This window comes from Muscardinus avellanarius (genome assembly GCF_963383645.1).
Source record: "Muscardinus avellanarius genome assembly, chromosome: 9".
In the NCBI taxonomy this organism is placed as follows: Eukaryota; Metazoa; Chordata; class Mammalia; order Rodentia; family Gliridae; genus Muscardinus; species Muscardinus avellanarius.
Window position 1 is genome coordinate 108,834,348 of NC_137795.1, and position 19,788 is coordinate 108,854,135.

Sequence of the window (19,788 nt, forward strand, 5' to 3'; positions counted from 1 at the left end):
CCAGGCATTTTGGCACACCTCTGTAATCCTAGTACTTGGGAGGCTGAGACAGGAGGATCACAGGTTAGAGGACAGCCTCAGCAAGTAGTGAGACTCTCATCAACCTAGCAAGAACCTGCTTCAAAATAAAAATAAAATAGGCCTGGGAGTGTAGCTCGGAGGTAGAATGCCCCTGGATTCTATCCCCAGTGACACAAAGGGAAAAAAACAAGAAAGAGAAAGAAAGAAAAAAATGTTCTATTCCTCTGCGTTTGATTTCATTCTGTTCCTCTTTTTTATTCGTTTTCCTCTTGGTTCATCGCTCTTTTTCTGATCAAGCTGAAAGCCGTTTTGCCCAGTTTGCGGGACAGGCGGTGCACCCCCTCCTGGTCAGCAGTTTTGCCTTGCCCTTTTTTTTTTTTTCCAGTCCTGGGGATGGAACCCAGGGGCACTCTACCTCCAAGGTACATTCTCAGCCCTATTTTTTATTCTTTATTTTGAAACAGGGTCTCAATGAGTTGCGAAGGGCCTCACTAAGTAGCTGAGGCTGCCCTTGAACCGCGATCCTCCTGTCTCAGCCTCCCAAATGCTGGGATTACAAGTGACCACCACCATGCTCGGCTTAATGGCTTAATTTGAGGTTTTGATGGCTCCAAAACCCAAGCTGGCAGTGATTAGAAGGACAGAGTCGGCAGAGAGATCTAGACCCACCTAAGGGCTTCCTGTACGGCTCCTGCAGGGCCTGCGCCTGCCTGCCTGGGCTGCTCCAGGGATGGTGGACATCTGCCTGGTGAAGGGTTTTTTTTTTTTTTGTTGTTGTTGTTAAGTAGACCCTAAAGGAAGACCCTGGAGCTTTTGTTTGAGGAGAGTTAAGCCGGACGTGGTGGCACACGCTTTTAATCCTCGAGCTTGGGAGGCGGAGACAGGAGGATTGCTCAGGTTCCTTAAGAAACCCTGTTTCCAAATAAAAAAATATAAACTAGGTCTGGGAGTGTAGGCATGAGGTAGATGGGTTTCCAGGGACCCCCAGTACCATCACCCCCCCAAAAAAAAAGAGAGAGAGTTAAGATTTGGTGGCCTTCAGCTGGGCGTGGTGGCTCATACCTGTAATCCTAGTACCTGGGAAGCCGAGACAGAAGGATCCCAGTTTTGAGGACAGCGTCAGCAAGTAGTGAGACTCTCAACAACCTAGTAAGACCCTGTTTCAAAATAAAAATAAATAGGGCTGAAAGTGTACTTCAGAGATAGAGTGCACCTGGTTTCAGTCCTCAGTACCACTATAATATATATATATATATATATATATATATATATATATATATATATATATATAAATACATAAATATAAGCCGGGCGTGGTGGCGCACGCTTGTAATCCCAGCATTCGGGAGGCCGAGACCTGGAGGATCACGGTTCGCGGACAGCCTCAGCTACTTAGTGAGGCCCTCTGCAACTCAGTGAGACCTGGTTTCAAAATAAAGAATAAAAAATAGGGCAGGGGGTGTAGCTCAGAGGTCAAATGCCCCTGGGTTCCATCCCCAGACCCGCAAAAAAAAATAAAAATAAAATAAAATAAATACATAAATACACACACACACAATGATTGGGTTCAATCCCCAACACCACACACACACACACACACACACACACACACACACACACACTTGGTGTCTTTCCTCTATGCTTGGCCATTGTTCTAGATTGTTCTAGACTGTTCTACATGGGTTGGGTTATGAACCTGCTCTAGAACCAGGCCGCTTACATTGAATCCCTGATCTCTGGAGCTGTGTGCCCTCCGGTGAGCCCCTTGGCCCCTCTCGGTGGCTGGTGAAGTAAGGATGGCCCGTTCACAGCCTAGGCGTAAGGATCGCTCAGCAGATGTTCGGGAGCGTGGCGCCTAGCAGGGGCTCCCCCGTGGTAGCCGCCTGGCCTCAAGAGGCAGGGGTGTCGCCTCACCTGCGCGGGGTTGCATGCAGTGGCCCGGGTGTCCTGCCTCGCTCCCTGTCTGTCCCTGAGCCCCAGTGCAAGCACGTGGGGCAGAGTTTGGGGTGCGTTGCTGCAGCTGGCCAGGCCCAGGTGGAGCTGCTGCTTGGTTGTTTGAGGTCCCAGTGCCGGCCCGGGCCTGGGGGCTGTCGCGGGGTCGACAGGTCAACACACACCTGCTGTCTCGCCGGCTGATGGAAGTCTCTTCTCTAACGGAGCATTGTGCGGTAGATTTAGTCGAGCCCCATGTACAACTCTAAGTTTTCCAGTAGACGCATTGAAAAAGGGGGAAAAAGTAGGTGAAATTCTTTGCTTTTTCTTTTTTGTAGTGCTGGGGATTGAACCGAGAGGCACTCTACCTCTGAGCCATACCCCCTGGCCCTTTTTATTTTATTTTGAGACATGATCTTGCCCAGTTGCCCAGGCTGGCCTCAAACTTTTCTTTTTTTTTTTTGGTGGTATTAGGGATTGAACCAAGGAGTTTTCTTTTTTTCTTTTTCTTTTCTTTTCTTTTCTTTTCTTTTCTTTTCTTTTCTTTTCTTTTCTTTTTTTTTTTTTTTTTGCAGTATTGGGGATGGAACCCAGGGGCATTCTACCTCTGAGTAGCCCTGTTTTTTATTCTTTATTTTTTTATTTTTATTTTTTGGTGGTACTGGGGATGGAACCCTTCTACTCTGGATTACACTCTCAGACCTATTTTATATTTTTTATTTGGAAACAGGGTCTCTTAAGCCAGCAAGGCTGGGTTTGAACCTGCGCGATCCTCCTGTCTCCGCCTCCCAAGCACGGGGATTACAAGCGTGCGCCACCACGCCTGGCTAGAACCAAAGAGCTTTTTACCTCTGAGCTACACCCCCTGCCCTATTTTATTATTTATGTTGAAAGGGTCTAAGTTACGTAGGGCTTCACTAAATCACGGAGGCTGGCCACAAACCAGGAATCCTCCTGTTCCAGTCTCCCAGGTACTAGGACTACAGGTGTGTACTGCCACCATCGCTCCCGCTTGGCCTCAGATGCATAAGTAGCTGGGATAACAGGTGTGCGCCACTGTCCCTGACTTGTAAAGTTTATTTTAATCATATATTTTAGAGTCGGGCATGGTGACGCATGCCTGTCATCCCAGTATTTGGGAGTCTGAGACAGGAGCATCACAGATTTGAGGACGGCCTCAGCAACTACTGAGAATCATCAACCTAGTGAGACCCTGTTTCAAAATAAAAATAAAGAGCCGGGCGTGGTGGCGCACGCTTGTAATCCCAGCATTCGGGAGGCTGAGACTGGAGGATCGCGGTTCGCGGACAGCCTCAGCTACTAAGTGAGGCCCTCTGCAACTCAGTGAGACCTGGTTTCAAAATAAAGTATAAAAATAAAGTATAAAAAAATAGGGCAGGGGGTGTAGCTCGGAGGTCGAATGCCCCTGGGTTCCATCCCCAGACCCGCAAAAAAATAAATAAATAAATAAAAATAAAAATAAATAAATAAAATAAAAATAAAAATAGGGCTGGGGGTGTAGCTTGGAGGTAGAATGCCCCTGGCTTCCATCCCCAGTACCTGTAAGAAAATGTATCTTATTTAACCCACTATATCCAAATATCCTCATTTCAGTACTTATCTATAGAAATGACTAGTGAGGTATATTCCGTGTTCTCTTTTACACCGTCTTTAAGCTCTGCTGAGCTTACGCCTCCGGGACCTCTGCATTTGTACTGCTCAGTAGACACGTGGCCAGTGGCTGGTACTTATCGGAAGAGCAAGCCCAGCTTTTTCTTTTTTGGTGATACTGGGGATTGAACCAGCGACCTTCTACCTGGAGACCGTAGGAGATGCAGTGACTGCGGGCTGAACTCAGTACAGGCATCCGAGTGGGAGGGAGGTACTGGGCCTTGGATTCGGGGGTGGGGGGTGTCTGGCTCTGAGCTACATCTCCAGCTTATTTATTTATTTGTTGATTTATTTAGTAGTCCTGGGGATTGAACCCAGGGTTTCCACCTTTAAGCTACAACCTCAGCCTGAATTTTTTTTTTTTTCTTCAGATCCTGGGATGGAACCCAGGGGCATTTGACCTCTGAGCTACACCCCCTGCCCTATTATTTTTAATTATTATTATTATTATTATTATTATTTTTTTTTTGGTGATACTGGGGATGGAACCCAGAGGCTTTCTACCTCTACCTCTGGGCTACACTCCCAGGCCTATTTTATATTTTGTTTGGAAACAGGGTCTCACTAAGTTGCTGAGAGCCTCACTAAGTAGCTGAGGCTGGTTTCAAACCTGTGCGATTCTCCTGTCTCAGCCTTCTAAGCATGGGGATTACAAGCGTGCGCCACCACACCGGCTATTCTTTTTAATTTGAAACCGGTCTCACTAAGTTGCGGAGGGCCTCACTAAGTAGCTGAGGCTGTCCATGAACTACGATCCTCCGGTCTCAGCCTCCCTCCTGAATGCTGGGATTGCAAGCATGCACCACTCATTTTTATTCTTATTTTATCTTTTGCTTTTGGTACTGGGGATTGAAGCCAAAGGCATTTTACCTCCAAGTTATACTCCCCAGCCCAATTTTTAAAATTTCTCATTTGGAAACAGGGTCTCACTAAGTTGCAGAGGGCCTTACTGCCTTGCTGATGCTGGCCACAAATCTGCAGTCCCCCATTTCAGCTTCGCAAGTACTGGGTTTACACTGCACCTGGCTGCTGGATCCCTCTTGCTGACCCTTCTTTTATTTATTTTTTTGCTGATACTGGGGATGGAACCCAGGAGCATTCTACCTCCGAACTACAGCCCCAGCCCTATTTTTTATTCTTTATTTTGAAACAGAGTCTCACTGAGTTGCAGAGGACCTTACTAAGTAGCTGAGGATGTCTGCAAATTTGCAATCCTCACCGGTCGTGGTGGTGCACACTTGTAATCCCCGCGCTTTGGGAGGCTGAGACAGGAGGATCACGCAGGTTCGAAGCCAGCCTCAGCTACTTAGTGAGGCTCTCAGCTACTTAGTGAGACCCTGTTTCCAAATAAAATATAAAATGGGTCTGGGAGTATAGCCCGGAGGTAGAAAGCCTCTGGGTTCCACCCCCAGTACCGCCAAAAAAAAAAAAAAAAAAAATTGCAGTCCTCCTGTCTCAGCCTCCCAAATGCTGGGATTACAAGTGTGCGCCACCACCCCTGCTTCACTGAAGGACCCAGAGGCTGCCTGGGAACCCGCTGGCGTCCTGAGGCCTCCTCCGGCCACTGAGGACGGGCCGAAGCTGTTGCCTTGCTAGAGAGCCCTTCTCACCAGCTGTCACAGCTCTGGGCAAGGCTGTTCTGCGCCTGTGTTGATGGTCCTCCTCATCACCCCTGGGCCAGCTGTGGGCCTCGAGGGAGCCAAGCCTCCTGGCCTTGACTGCGGGAAGCGCCTGGGATCCCCGTGCCTGCGCATCTCTGTGGGGCCCTGAGACACGGAGCAGCCCACCAGGGACATGTTAGTGTCCCCTTTACATGTGGGAAGAGTGATCTCAGGGCAGCTGAGTGGTTGCCAGGCAACTTGACAAGCTGGGACTTCATCCCGGCTCTGCCCAGCGCCATCCAGTCCCAGTGCCCAGCTCGGCCTCTCACCCTCTCTCAGGACCAGCGCTGCCTGTCCCATCCTCAGGGCCCTCCAGGTACCGAGGCCTGCTCTGCTGGGTGCTGCCCCCACAAGGCCACCCTTGCCCCGGCCTGGCAGCCCCCTGCCCTGCCTGGCTCCCTACCTGCCTCGGCCCCCAGGCCTTCTCTGCCCGACCCCCTCCGTGGCCTGGAGTAGCCCCCTAGGCTGGCCGGTGTCACATGGTCACCAGTCCCCAGGCCTGTGACCTGGCTGTCCTGCTCACTCAGGTTCCAGCCCATGTGAGGACCAGTCACTCGAGTTTCTCAGAAGCCAGAGAGCTCCTGTCCCAGTGTCCCATTCTAGCCCGGTGGCTGGGCATTGAAGACCCTCGCGGGGTATGAGCAGGGACTCAGAAGGCACAGGAAACTGGTGCGCCAGTCCTTGTCAAGCCAGGCGGCCCGTGGAGTTAGGAAAGCCCCCAGGAAAGACGAGCAGCCTCCCTGCATTGGCCTGGCCCCTGAGCAGGCTGTTCAGAGTGCAGGGGGCGCAGGCGGGCTGGGAGGAAATCCATTGCCCTGGGTGATGGGTGAAGCCTCTGTCCTGTCCCTCTGCTCCTGGGTAGCCCGCTGGACTGGCTCAGTCCAGGTGGAGGAGCTGACCCCTGGGACAACATTGCCACAGCCTTTTCTTCCGAGGTGCCCTGAAACTTGTAAGATAGTAGAAATGACTCCTGTGATAAGCAGGCGTGCCAGTGACGGCCTGCCCAGGCAGCCACGCCGGGGGCAGGCCGTGTGAGTGTGCAGTCGGCCGCTCTGAGCAGGAGCCTGGGGGCCGGGAGCACGCCACGGCAAGCTGGCATCAAAGAGAAATCGTGCCTACAGAAAAGTGAGGGGTTTTGTCTTAGGAGGCCGCGTGCTGCCGAGGGAGCAGTGGTGGCTGCGGTGGCCAGGAGGGGGGCAGCTTTGCCCGGGCCTGCCTGCTGTCTCCACAGGCACTGCCGGCACGCTCTTAGGCGAGTAGAGTTTTATTATGAAAATTGCTGGCGGGGTATGTTTTTAAACTCTGCAAACGCGCCACCCCACACTCCGGCACTGGTGTCTGTGCTGGGAATGTCACAAGATTGACAGCGCGGCTGCCGGTGGCGGGGAGGGCGGCGCTGAGCTCTCCCTTGGAGCTGCTCTGCCATCCCAAGGGAACCGCATCCGGAGGACGGTGGGCTCTGATGGGCTCTGGGTGCTCTAGAGGGGCTGGGTGCTGCCGTGTGCGCCGTTCTTGTGGTCATAGATTTTAATTTTTTGTTCAACCCAAGGGCATTCTACCTCTGAGCTATGCCCCCTGCCCTATTTTATTTCTTATCTTGAAATAGGGAGCCAGGCGTGGCGGCACACGTTTGGAATCCCAGCATTCGGGAGGCTGAGACCAGAGGATTGCAGTTCACAGACAGCCTCAGCTACTTAGTGAGGCCCTTCGCAACTCAGTGAGACCCGGTTTCAAATTAAAGAATAAAAAATAGGGCAGGGGGTGTAGCTTGGAGGTCAAATGCCCCTGGGTTCCATCCCCAGACCCGCAAAAAAAAAAGAAAGAAAGAGAGAGAGAGAGAGAGAGAGAGAAAGAGAGGGGGGGGATCTCAGTTGTAGAGGGCCTCGCCAAGTTGCTGGAGCTGCCTGCGGACCTGCTGTCTTCCTGTCTCTGCCTCCCAAGTACTGAAATGCTGAGAGTCCCCCTACCTTGCTGAGGCTGTCCTTGAACCTGGGATCTTCCTTTCTCAGCCTTCCAAGTACTGGGATTACAGGCATGTGCCACCATTCCCAACAGTATCCTTTTTTTCTTTTCGTGTTGGGCCGGGCGTGGTGGCGCACGCTTGTAATCCCCATGCTTGGGAGGCGGAGACAGGAGGATTGTGCAGGTTTGAAGCCAGCTGTGCTGGCTTAGGAGACCGTTTCCAAAAATAAAATAGGTCTGGGAGTGTAGCCCGAAGGCAGAGAAGGACTTCCAGGAACCCCAGTACCACCAAAAAAAAAAAAAAAAGTGTCGCCACCTGTCTTGTGCCTGGCACGCAGGGCTCCTTGGCCCTCATGTGGCTCTGTCCACACAGCATGACGTCTGGTCCAGGTTAGCCGTGTGTGTCTGGCCTGTGCTGTCTTGTGTGTTTTTTTTTTTTTTTTTTTTTTTTCCTCTCTCTGTACTAGAGATTGAATCCAGGGGCCTTCTACCTTTGAGCTACACACCCAGCCCTATTTTTTTTTGTATGTGTGTGTGGGTCTGGGGATGGAACCCAGAGGCATTCGACCTCCGAGCTGCACCCCCTGCCCTATTTTTTTTTGTGTGTGTGTGTGGGTCCGAGGATGGAACCCAGAGTCATTCGACCTCCGAGCTACACCCCCTGCCCTATTTTTTATTTTGAAGCAGAGTCTCACTAAGTTGCGGAGGGCCTTGCTAAGAAGCTGAGGCTGTCCGCGAACTGTGATCCTCAGGTCTCAGGCTTCCAAACGCTGGGATTACAAATGTGCGCCACCATGCCTGGCTCTTTTTATTCTTTATTTTGAATCAGGATCTCACTAAATTGAGGAGGGCCTCACTAAGTTGCTGAGGCTGGCTGTGAACCTGGATCTTCCTGTCTCAGCCTCCCAGTGCTGGGGTTAAAAGCGTGCTGCCTTATTCTTGCAGCTCCATGCAGCCAGGCCCTGGCCCCAGGCTGAGGAATGGCAGCTGGGGATTTGAGGTCAGGTAGGGAGGGCCTGGGGAGGGAGGGCCCAGGCTGGATGGGAGGAAGGAAGGGAGGTGGGAACTGCCTGCACCGCAGCCTCTGAGTCCACAAAGGAAGCCGTGGCCAGGAAGACAGCTGGCCAGGCGGCCCGGGTTCCGGTCACCTGTGGCCGGTGTCCTTAGGGAAGTTCCTCTGTGCCTCTGACTGGTTGTCTGCGAGGTGGGAGGTCTCCAGCGCCTTTCTCTGATTACTGCGGGTATTGGAACCAACATGTCCAGGCCCGGAGGGACCGTCACGGTCAGTAAGTTCCGGCGTTGACCAAGCGGCCAGTCACGTCCACGTGGCTGCTGCCTCAGGAGCCTTAGGGCACCCTTGGCAGCCCGCTGTCTTTAGGGAGATCGGCCAGAGGACCCATGTCCTCTGGAGGAGGCCTGGGGTCCCTAAGACAAGGTGAGAGCGCATGAGACCGGAGGCACCGGGCTGCACGGAGACCTGTGGTTCGCCTAGGCTGGCAGGGTGGGTGGAGCAGCTTCAGACCTGCCGTTGTCCAACTCATCACGCGAGTTTGGGTGTCTCTAAACCTTTGTCCAGCACACACTCGGGCCACCAGAACCTTTTGTTAAGATAGTGTACGCGTCCGGTGTGTGAGGCTGAGGCAGGGGAAGCTCAGCTACTTAGGCCCTCCACAACTTAGTGAGACCTTGTTTCGAAATAAAGAGTAAAAAAATCCCAGCAATTGGGAGGCTGAGACAGGAGAATTGCAGTTCTCAGACAGCCTCAGTTACTACTTAGTAGTGAGGCCCTTTGCAAGTCAGTGAGACCCTGTTTCAAAAAATAAAGAATAGCCAGGCGTGGTGGCACACACTTGTAATCCATGCGCTTGGGAGGCGGAGACAGGAGGATCGCGCAGGTTCGAAGCCAGCCGCGCTGGCTTAAAAGACCCTGTTTCCAATAAAATATAAAATAGGTCTGGGAGTGTAGCCTGGAGGTAGAAGGGTTCCATCCCCAGAACCACCAAAAGAAAGAGGGAGAGGGAAAGAGGGGTTTTGGTCTGGAGGTAGAATGCCCTATGTTCAATCCCCAGTACCACCAAAAAAGAAGGAAAAAAAAGAGCTCTGGGTGTAGCTCAGAGGTAGGATGCCCCTGGGTTCACTGCCCAGTACCAACAAATAAACCCCAACAGTGTACATAGCCGCCTGTCATCATGCACCTGTGCGTCTCAGCGCCTTCCTTGACACCCTGAGTGTGCGTGTCTGTACTTGCTGGCGTGGCAGCTCCTCTACTATCCTACAAAATTAGTCCAATTACTTGAGTATTTTATTGCATTTTTTCTTTTATAAAATGGGGGTGATAGCAAATAAAAGTGCTAGAACTGCTGATAAGAAAAGAACTTATAAATTGAATGTGTTTCAGAAACCCATTTGAATAAAAACATTGAAGTTCAATTTAACTTAGAGGACTTCAGCTGGACTGTGTTTGTTTAGCTTTAAGAGGAGGGAATGCTGCCAGGCGTGGCGCATGCTTGTAATCCCACCATTTTGGCAAGTGGAGACGGAAGGATGGTGGTTTGTGGACAGCCTCAGCTACTTAGTGAGGTCCCTTGCAATTCAGTGAGACCCTGTTTCAAAAAATAAAGAATAAAAAATTAGGATTATGGGTGTCACATCCCTGGGTTCCATCCCTAGTACTGCAAATAAAAGGGTGGGGGAGAATGACATTGAACAACACAAAAAGAAGCCAAGTGTGGTGGGCATGCCTGTAATCCTAGTACTTGGGAGGCTGAGGCAGGAGGATCGCAGGTTCACAGCTGACCCCAGCAACTTGGTGAGGCCGTCTGTAATTTAGTTAGTGAGACCATAATCCTTAATGAGAATATAATAAGGCCAGGGTTTAGCTCAGAGGTAAAATGTCCCTGGGATCAATCCCCAGTACCACAGAAAATAAACAAAAACATATGCACACATACACAAAATGTACCCCTCATGATGGCACATCTGTGATTCCAGTACTTGGAAAGCTGAGACAGGAGAATTGCAGGTTTGAAACTAGCCTCAACAACGTAGACTCTCAGCAACCTAGCTAGATCCTGTTTCAAAACAAGAAATAAAAAGGGCTATGGATGTAGCTCAGAGGTAGAATGACCCTGGGTTCAATCTCCAGTACCACAAACAAACAAAACATAAGAGCTAGGCATGGTGGCACACGATTGTAATTGTAGTACTTGGGAGGCTAAAACAGGAGGATCGCAGGTTTGAAGGCAGCCTCAACAAATCAGAGAGACTCTTGGTAATCTAGTGAGACCCTGTTTCATAATAAAAACCAAGAAGAGCTATGGGTGTAGATCGGAGGTAGAATGCCCCTGGGCTCGATCCCCGCACCAAAGACAAAACAACACACAGAGTGCAGATGGTGGCTCCAGACTGTGAGGAAACCGCGGGTGTAGCTCAGGTGTGGGAAGGGGAGCACTCTAGGCCTGAGCCCCTCTGCAAAGGTGCATTGCAGTCTCTGCCCCAGTCTCTGCCCAGGCTGTGGGGTAGAGACCTGGCCGGGCAGGCCTGGATGGAGCAGAGCACAGTGCTTGTGGGCGCCATTCCCCCGCAGGGACGGCTCTGGGAAGCCCGCAGGTCCTAGGCGGGCCATTTGGTATTCCCTCCGGGTCAGGTGCCAGGCAGCAGCTGCTGCCCAGAGCATCGGGGACACTGCAGGGCCCTTAGAACATGGCCAAAGGGAAGAAGTCTGCACCGCATCCTGCCTCCAGTGACTGGCGGTGGATGGGGAGCTGTCCACATGGGCTCTACTTAGCCCACATTCAAAAATGACCCATGTGGTGGCACACACCTGTAATCCTAGTGCTTGGGAGGCTGAGACAGGAGGATCGCAGGTTCCAGGACAGCCTCAGCAAGTAGTGAGCCTTTTATCAACATAGTGAGACCCTGTTTCAGAATAAAATAAAAAAGTCTGGGCTGTAGCGTGGAGGTAGAATGCTTCTGGATTAGGTCCCTTGTATAAAACACACACACACACACACACACACACACACACACACACACACACACACACACGGGCATGGTGACGCACACCTGCAATCCTAGAACTTGGAAGGCCAAGACAGGAGGATCGTGGGTTTGAAGACAACTTAGCAGGACCCAGTTTCAAAATAGAAAATAAAAATAAAAGGCAGGGAATGGTGGTGCACACCTGTAATCTCAGTACTTGGGAAGCTGAGACAGGAGGATCGCAGGTTCAAAGCCAGCCTTGGCAATTTAGTGAAGCTCTCAGCAAGCTAGTGAGACCCTGTTTCCAAATAAGAAAAAAAAAAATAGGTCTGAGGGTATAGCATGGAGGTAGAATGCCTCTGGGTTCAATCTGTAGTACCAAAATAAATAAATAAATACATACATAAATAAAAATTTTAAAGGGCTTTGGGGTGTCATGGAGGTAGAATGCCCCCTGGGTTCAGTCCCTGGTACCACACACACAACCACTGCCCTGTGCGTACATACAAAAATACACTGTTTTTCTCCATAGTCTATAGAGTTTGTAGTTTCCTAGGCTATAGTAACAAAGTACCACTGACACAGGGTTAAAGCACCAGGAACTTGGAGCAGTCAGTTGGGCAGACACCTGAGGTCCAGGGGTCAGCAAGGATCAAGTCCCTTCTGAAGGTGCTACAACAGGCAGGGCTTCTCTTTGGCCTGTAGGTGGCGCTCTCCTTTCTGTCCCTCCCTCCCTCTCTCCTTTCTCTCTCTCTCTCTCCCCCCTCTCTCTCTTCTCTGTCTCTGTCTCTGTCTCTCTCTTGGCCAAACCTCCCCTTTTCAAAAGGGCGATAGTTCGATATGGTCAGGCAGTGGGCCCCACACCAGGGGCCTGATCTTAGCTAACTACATCCCCTTTCGCCTTGTTTTCACCTCGGGTGACATTCTGTGGTCCTGGAGTTGGGACTCGGGGATCCCCAAGGTGCCCCCCAAGCTCCACGGAGAGGTGGAGGCCGCTCAGTTCCACCACTATGAAGCTGCCTTGGCCGGCTGTGCCCAGACAGACTGGGAGCTGGCTGGCACAGGTTTGTTTGTTTGTTTGTTTGATATTGGTAATGAAACCCAGGGGTGTTCTACCTCTGAGCTACGCCCCCAGCCCTATCTTTTAGTCTTTATTTTGTGAGACAGGGTCCCACTGAGTTGAGAAGGGCCTCGCCGAGGCTGTCTGCAAACTGCGATCCTCTACCTGCTGAATGCTGGGATTGCAGGAGTGCGCCGCCACGCCCGGCTCCTGCTGGCACAAGTGCAAATCTCTCTTGTGTTCTCCGGGCCCTCCCCTGCCCGGCAGCTGCAAGGCCACCAGGCCCCAAGCCACCCTCCCTTCACTTCTCTGATCTCTGCAGCGGTTTCCACCAGGAGTACGGGGTTCCTTGTTTGACAGCCAAGGCTTCATGGAGGCAGAGGCTGTTGGGTTTGCTCTCCGCACTCCAGGCGCACTCACCAGCATGAGCCCGAGCCCGTGGGGGCCGTGCACGTCGTTTCTCCTGTGACTCAGTCATGGCAGCAGGCTGTTCCAGCCGGGAACCATCTCCTTGAAGCCTCTCCTCCTCCCCACAGAACGAAAGCCCAAGCTCAGTTCACACCATTCACTCCTTCACCCCTTCCTGAGCCTACACGGAACCCACAAGGACAGCACCCGAGAGGGCGAGGGCTGGACAGTGTTGGCAGAGAGGTCACCGACGAGAATTGCTGGTCTTTGAGAGAAGGAATTGCAGCTGGCATCCAGGGACCTCTAGGACGAGCACAAGTGTAGGCGGGGGACGGGGACAAGTCCGGCCCAAGAGAGGCTGGGGCACACAGGGCCTGGAAGGGAGTGAGTGGGGTGTCGTGGGCTGAAAGCCACTGAGGGGCTTTGCTGGAGGTGACAGGGTCATGGTTTTAAAAAGTCAAGAGCAGCTGAGCATGGTGGCGCACGCTTGTAATCCCTGCACTTGGGAGGCAGAGACAGGAGGATCACGCAGATTCGAAGCCCCTTGCTGGCTTAAGAGACCCTGTTTCCAAATAAAAATATAAAATAGGACTGGGAGTGTAGCCCGGAGGTAGAAGGGTTTCCAGGAACCCCAGTACTACCAAAATACATACATGCATACATACATACATACATACATACATACATAAAATAAAAAAGTCAAGAAAATGGACTAAGCTGGGCATGGTGGCGCATACTTATAATCCCAGTACTTGAGAGGCTCAGGTGAGAGTACTCCTTAGCATCTTGTGAGGCCCTCCACAACTTAGCAGGACCCTGCTTCAAAATAAAAAATAAAAAATTAGGGCTGGGGGTATAGCTCCAGGGTAGAATGCCCCTGGGTTCCATCCCCAGGACCGCAACAACAAAAAGCTAAAGCAAGCGGCTGGCAGGTGGTGGGCGGGCACCAGCAGGCTGGTGTGGAGGCCCGTGGGGTGGGGAAGGCAGGGGACCCCACTTAGGAGGGAGAGCCAGCAGGACTGGCTAGGGGGCTGGGAGTGGAGAGCCAGGAGCACAGGCCTGGTTTCGCCTGCTTGGGCTTGGGAGTTGTGCCAGGCGAGGGCACCTGAGTTAATTGCTGCAGCTTGTCAGGAGGACTCTGCCCTCGGGCTATCCCCACCCGCAGGCCTTTGGGGACCTCAGAGGTGCTTCAGCCCTGGGGAGCTGGGTGTGCCTGACTTCTGAGGGCAGCAGAGTCCAGCTGCCCGCCCGCCTGTCTGCCGGGAATGGAAGATGCTTTGCTGCCACCTGGTGGGCAAGAAGAGCCCGACGGGGCTCAGAGGCCGCTGCAGCTCTGGGACCACGCAGGCCACCCCAAAAAGCCCGAAGCCCTTTCCTGCTGAGCCAGCTAAATTGTGGCCTCCAGGAGAAAGCTGGTCCCCATCTTGGAAAAGAAGTGGGCATTCCTCCACCTTCCGAGGCATTGCGTGGCGCAGCCCAGGGCTTATCAAGGCAGCAGGCGATAGACAGGTGGAGCCTGGTGCCTGGCCTGTAGGACTTCCTGTGCAGAGCTGCCCCTTCCCTTCCTCAGGACCAGCGCTCCCTCTCTGGGCAGTGTCTCATACCTCACCCGGCCCAGGGATCCTTCTTATTCTGTGTAGTGACCCCCCCCCACCCCCAGACACACCTGTGTGTACCTTATTAGGGCAGGCCCAGTGCAGACGGGCACCATGGAGTCAGCCCTTCTGCCCCAGTGCCCGAGAGTCAGGAGAAAAGGCGCTCAGCTCCTGCACTCTACCCTGGGGACCTTGTGTCCCTCCTGCCTCCCAGTCCACACTGCAGGTGCCTGGGAGAAGTTTCTTTTCTTTTCCTTCCTGGGGATTGAACCCAGGGGCATTCTACCCCTAAGCTACACCCCCAGGCCTGTTTTATTTTTATTATTTTATTTTTTTGGAGCAGGCCCTCACTAAGTTGCAGAGGGCCTCACTTAATTGCTGAGGCTGGCTGAGAACCTGTGATTTTCCGTCTCAGCCTCCCAAGTATTGGGATTATAAGCGTGTACCACCAAGCCTGGCCTGGAGAAAGTGTTTCATCTTTAAGTCCCCAGAAACCTTCACAAATGCAGCCGATGCTTTTTTTTTTTTTTTTGGTGGTGGTACTGGGGGTGAGCCTGTGCAATCCTCCTGTCTCTGCTTCCCAAGCGCGGGGATTACAAGCATGCACCACCATGCCCGGCACTGCTGGTGCATTTGATGGTTAAAAGGAACAGAGTGGACCCAAGAGCTGTTTTTCTTTTTTTCTTTTTTTTTTTCTTTTTTTGAGGGGGTACTGGGGATGGAACTCAGGGGCTTCCTACCTCTGGGCTATACCCCCAGACCCATTTTATTTTTTTTATTTGGAAACAGTCTCGCTAAGTTGCTGAGGCTGGCTTTGAACCAGTGATCCTTGTGTCTCAGCCTCCCAAGTACTGGGATTATAAGCATGTGCCATCACACCTAGCTGTGAAGGCTGGTTTTATTGGGTTTTGGAAGTCCAATGCGCTATCCATTGCGCCACGGAGCCAGCTTATGGGGTTTTGGTCCTCAAGATTTTCCCAGCCTAAAAGCTGCAGGCCCAGTGGGTAGAATTTTTTTTGCTTGCATGTCTTTGGAGCAAAATCTTGTCGGAAGAGACCTCTTCCCTGACCTGGGCTGACCCACGAGGAAAAGGTGTTTGCCTCTGGCTGCTTGCCTTTGTGGGGTATTTTTTCCCCCCAATAGTGGGGATGGAACCCAGGGGCATTCTACCTCTGAACTACACCCCCAGCCCTATTTTTCATTCTTTGAGACAGGGTCTCACTGGGTTGCAAAGGGCCTTACTAAGTAGCTGAGGCTGGCCAGGAACCTCGGTCCTCCCGTGTCAGCCTCCCAAATGCTAGGATCACAAGCGTGCCCACCACACCCGGCTTCCTCCTGCTATTCAGTGAGCGCGCCAGCTAGACGCTAGAGTGCCCCAGCCTCCGGGCCCCCTGTCCTCCGTCCTCCCAGTCCCCAGACACTGGCTCCCATAGCTGCAGCCTTCTGCTTTCATTTCCTTGGCTTGGGCTTGTGAATGGTCAGCTTTCCTCCTCTTTTGGGGAGAGTGGGAGGGAATTGAGCCCGGGGCATTCTACCTCCATGTTATGCCCCCAGCCCTGTTTGATGTTTTATTTTGAAACAGGGTCTCACTAAGTTGCCCAGCCAGCCTTATTCTTTTGACGAAGTGTAAGCTCTAGGTGTGTGTGAGAGAGCAGACATGTGGACAGGTGCAGATAGGTAAGTCGAGGCAGAAAGACTACCATGTCCTTTGTGGCTCGGGAAGGCTGGCAGACTTAAACGTGAAAATGTGCGGCGCCGGGAGTGCGGGCTTGTGTTCCTGACTGCCTGAGGATCCTGGGAACAGCTCCTCTGTGGAACCGTCTATTACAGGGGAATAAGCGAAGCAGCCTTTCCCAGTACTGTTAATAACTACTCCCTTGAAGATTTGCATGCCCCAGAGATCCAGCCCAGGACTTGGGAGTTCCCAGCCTTCCTTTCCGCCCTCCTAAGAGGAGAGGCCCAGCCTACCCAGGCTTCCCCACCCCAGCCCCTCAGGAATGCTGCTTTTATCTTCTCCTGCTTCTGACAGACCATGGAATTCTAAAACTGCAAGGGACTTTGGGAGTCCAGTTGGATGGGAGGAGGAAACTTGGGAGGGTGAGCTCTTTCAAGGAAACTCAAGCCCTCATCCCTGGCCACTACCTGAAATGGCTTCTGCTGACCTGCCCCTGGCGCTCCTGGTCGTACTTGGTGGATTATGGCGAGCTGGCTGTCTGGGGGACTTGGGAAAGGAGTGCTGTTACAGTGTGGTGTGCCTCACAGTGTGGAAGTCCTGCCCCTGGTGGAGAGCCTGGGTTTTCTGGATGCACCCTACTCATGAAGCTCGGAGGGCCTCCGAGCTTGGGGTGTTCTCATTTACAGAGTGTCAGGCTCCAGCCAGTACCGGGTCCCCGTGGACACTCAGCAGGCAGCGGTGTGGAGGGAATCTCGCCCAGTACTTTGGTCTGGGCCTGAAGGTTCTTTGGATTGTTCCAGTGCCTTCAGGCAAAGGGATGCTTTACCCAGTCCAGACAGATGCCTATCTTTTGAATTTTATAACCACTCATTCACAGCAGCCAGCTGTAGCACCCCGCAGCTTCTTGCAGATTCAGAAGGCCTGGGCCAGAACCGTCAGGATCACTAGTCCAAGCTCACTCACAGGTGCGGAGACTGAGGCCCAGAGATGGAAGAGGATGGCCCCCTTGCTCCTACTTTGGCTTGTAACGATTCTGGTCTCCCGTCGTCCGTGGTCTTTCTGGCGACTCTTCCTTTGGAGCATGAAAATTGTCCTCTTTTCTCCAAATCCGTGCGAGCCGTGTGGTGTACTCGGGGACTGTTATTTATTTGGCCTGCTCTTAATGACAGCTCCTCACCTACCTGGCCAGTCCTAGGAGGAGCTCTGGCTGGAATTTCCTGTTTTCTGCGGGCTCCCCGGGGCTCCCCCGCGCCGTTCCTGGGTGTTCCAGGCCAGACTTGCCGCCTCTCTTTCCCTCCTGGCTGGGCCGGCTCCCAGCCGCTCCAGGTCTGGGCTTGCCGGCTTCGAGGTGGAGGAGTGGAGGGACTCGCTTGGCCCGCACCTGGTGCCAGGAGGCCGGAGGTCCGTGCGCCCCCGGCCGCGGCCCGGCCCGGGCCCAGCCCCGCGCCCCTCGCCATGGGCTTGGCGCTCGCCAGCCGGCCCTGAGCATGGAGCGGGGCTGGCCGCCGGGGGACGGCCGCAGCGGGGAGCGGCCCGCCGCCTGCCGCCGCGCCCTCAGCGTCTCCGACTCGCTGGACCTGCGCGCCGCCCCGGCCGGCCGCCCCGCCGCCGCCCTGCAGGCCGCCCTGCGCGCCGCCCAGGAGCAGCCGGCGCGGCCGCGCAGCGTGTGCTCGGGCGGCCCGGGGCCGGCGCCCGGCGGCGCCCGCGGCCTGCTGCTCGGCCTGCTGCGCCCGCGCCGGGGCCCCGCGCCCTCGGGCCGGCCCGGCTCGCCCGCGCCCAGCCCCGCGCCGCTGCGGCGCGCCCGCGCGCCCGGGGAGCCGCCGCGCCCGCGGCCCGCCAGCATGACGTTCCTGGAGGTGAACCGGCTGGAGCGCGCGGCCGAGGCGCCGGCGGGGCTGGGCCGCGCGGGCAGCGGCCTGCTGCGCGGCGCCGCGCTCTGGAGCAGCCAGCGCTGGGGCCCGCGGCGCGGCCTGTCCGCGCTCAGGAAGAGCTTCAGCTTCCGCCTGCGCCGCGGCGCCGAGCCCCGGCGCGCCGACCCCGGGCCCCGCGCGCGCACGCGCAGCGCCGGCGACGCGGGCTCGCTGGGCGCGCTCCCGGGCCGCCGCGACCTGCTGGGCGCCGAGGCCCCGCGCGCCGCCGAGCCCGGCCGCCCGCGCGCCGCCGCCGGCCTCTGGCGGCTGCTCACCGGCCGCCTCCGCCGCCGCGAGCCCGCGCCCGCCGCCGCCGCCGCGCCGCCCTGGAGCCGCCGCGCCGCCCCCGGGCCCCTGGGCGCGCCCCGCGGTAAGGGTGCGCGGGGAGCCGGGCGCGCCCCGCAGGGTGTCCGGAGGCCGGGCCGCTGCAGGCCGCCGCGCCGCAGGCTGTGCACGCCCTCGCCTCCCTGCCCCGGAGCCCAGGAGGGCCAGGGCGCAGGCAGAGTTGAGGCCCAGGAAGGGAAGGGGCCCCACCAGACCCCGATGGTCCCAGGCTGCGGCTGTTGACCTCTCCCTCCGGCTGCCTCTGCAGCTGGAGCCAGGGACTGCCTGCCTGGAGACCTACCTGGTGGTGATAACTACTCTGAAACTACCTGGGGGCAGTGCCGGTGCCTCTGGGAGCCGGGAGGAGGCGCAGATGCTGCCTGGCACAGGCCTGCTGGGCCGCCCGCGGCGCCCTCTAGGGGCTGCGCATGGCAGCCTGCAGGGCTGTAGGGGGCACCCAGCCGCTGGCACCCTGCCTTCTCAGGGACTCGCCTGAGGCCGAGCCAGGGTGCTGGGGTGGACTTAGACAGTGGAGCAGGAGGCGGGTCTCCTGGCTGAGGAGGAGCTGGGAAGACGTTGGGCAGGGCCAGGTCGATATGGCCTCATTGGACCTGCCCTGCAGAACAGGGCCAGGTAGGCTGCTCCCTCTTCAGCCTGGCTCAGGAATGTGGTGGGTGGCCCCACCCTGCCAAGGGTGAGCAGTTCCTACTTGCAAGAGGCTGAAGAGGCTGGCCCCCCTGCCAGGTGCCCCGCCCACCTCAGGTCTGGTCTGAGACTTGCTGGAGTGGCCTCTAACCTGGGTGTGACACCCAGGCGCTGGGCCAGGCAGGCTCAGGTGGGAACTACTGACCTGCTGGAGCTTGAAGAGGAGGAGAAACTCGGGTCTAAGGCCAGGAAGGACCGTGCCTCAGCTCCCAGTCCTGTCCTGAAGACTCTCCTCACTCTGGCTCAGAAAGAACTTTCCCACTCCCTAGGGAACAAGAGGCCAGGTTCAGGGGCCCATGGAGGGCGCTGCTGTCCTTTGGCGTTGGCTGAAGGGCATCACAGGCGATGCTGGTGGCGGCTGCTGGGGCAGGTGTGTGCCCCCAGGTGGCCCTGATGGGGTGGCTCTGTCTTTGCAGACTCCTTTGTGAATAGCCAGGAGTGGACCCTCAGCCGCTCCGTGCCGGAGCTTAAAGTGGTGAGTGGGCGGCCTTGGGGCTCTGGCTGGGTGGGCCAGGCTTCTCCCGCTTCCGCACCCTCCCAGTGCTGGCTGAGCCCCGGCTGCTTCTGGCACTCTTCCCCTTTCTGCTCACCCACGGGCTCAGCCTTCTCCCTCGTGCCTCTGACCACTGGCCTGTCGCCTCCTCTCCTGCAGGGCATAGTGGGGAACCTGTCTAGTGGGAAGTCGGCCCTGGTGCACCGCTATCTGACAGGGACCTATGTCCAGGAGGAGTCCCCCGAAGGTGAGCGGCAAGGCCAGCCCAGCCCAGCCCAGCGACCCCTTCTACCCTGGAAGTCTGTGTGGGGTCTTAAGCCCTCTTCCTGCTCCGTCTCCGCCCTGCCTGGCCCCTGTGGGCGCTTTCTCCGTGTCTCGTGCTAACCTTGC

The 19,788-nt window shown here is 55.2% G+C and overlaps 1 protein-coding gene across 6 annotated transcripts in view; it reads left to right on the forward strand.

The window, feature by feature from the left end:
• The window catches only part of AGAP3 (ArfGAP with GTPase domain, ankyrin repeat and PH domain 3), a gene marked incomplete at both ends in the record, with an annotated part of 54,651 nt that overhangs the window by 8,750 nt on the left and 26,113 nt on the right, over window positions 1–19,788 (forward strand). For 5 of the 6 annotated variants that reach the window (XM_080701074.1, XM_080701075.1, XM_080701076.1 and 2 more), the window contains 2 exons: window positions 19,322–19,380; window positions 19,558–19,645. In XM_080701074.1, coding sequence (XP_080557200.1) covers window positions 19,322–19,380; window positions 19,558–19,645 — 147 coding nt within the window. Of the gene's footprint in view, window positions 1–17,453; window positions 18,247–19,321; window positions 19,381–19,557; window positions 19,646–19,788 lie in introns of those variants that run through there. The other variant, XM_080701079.1, reaches the window with a different exon arrangement.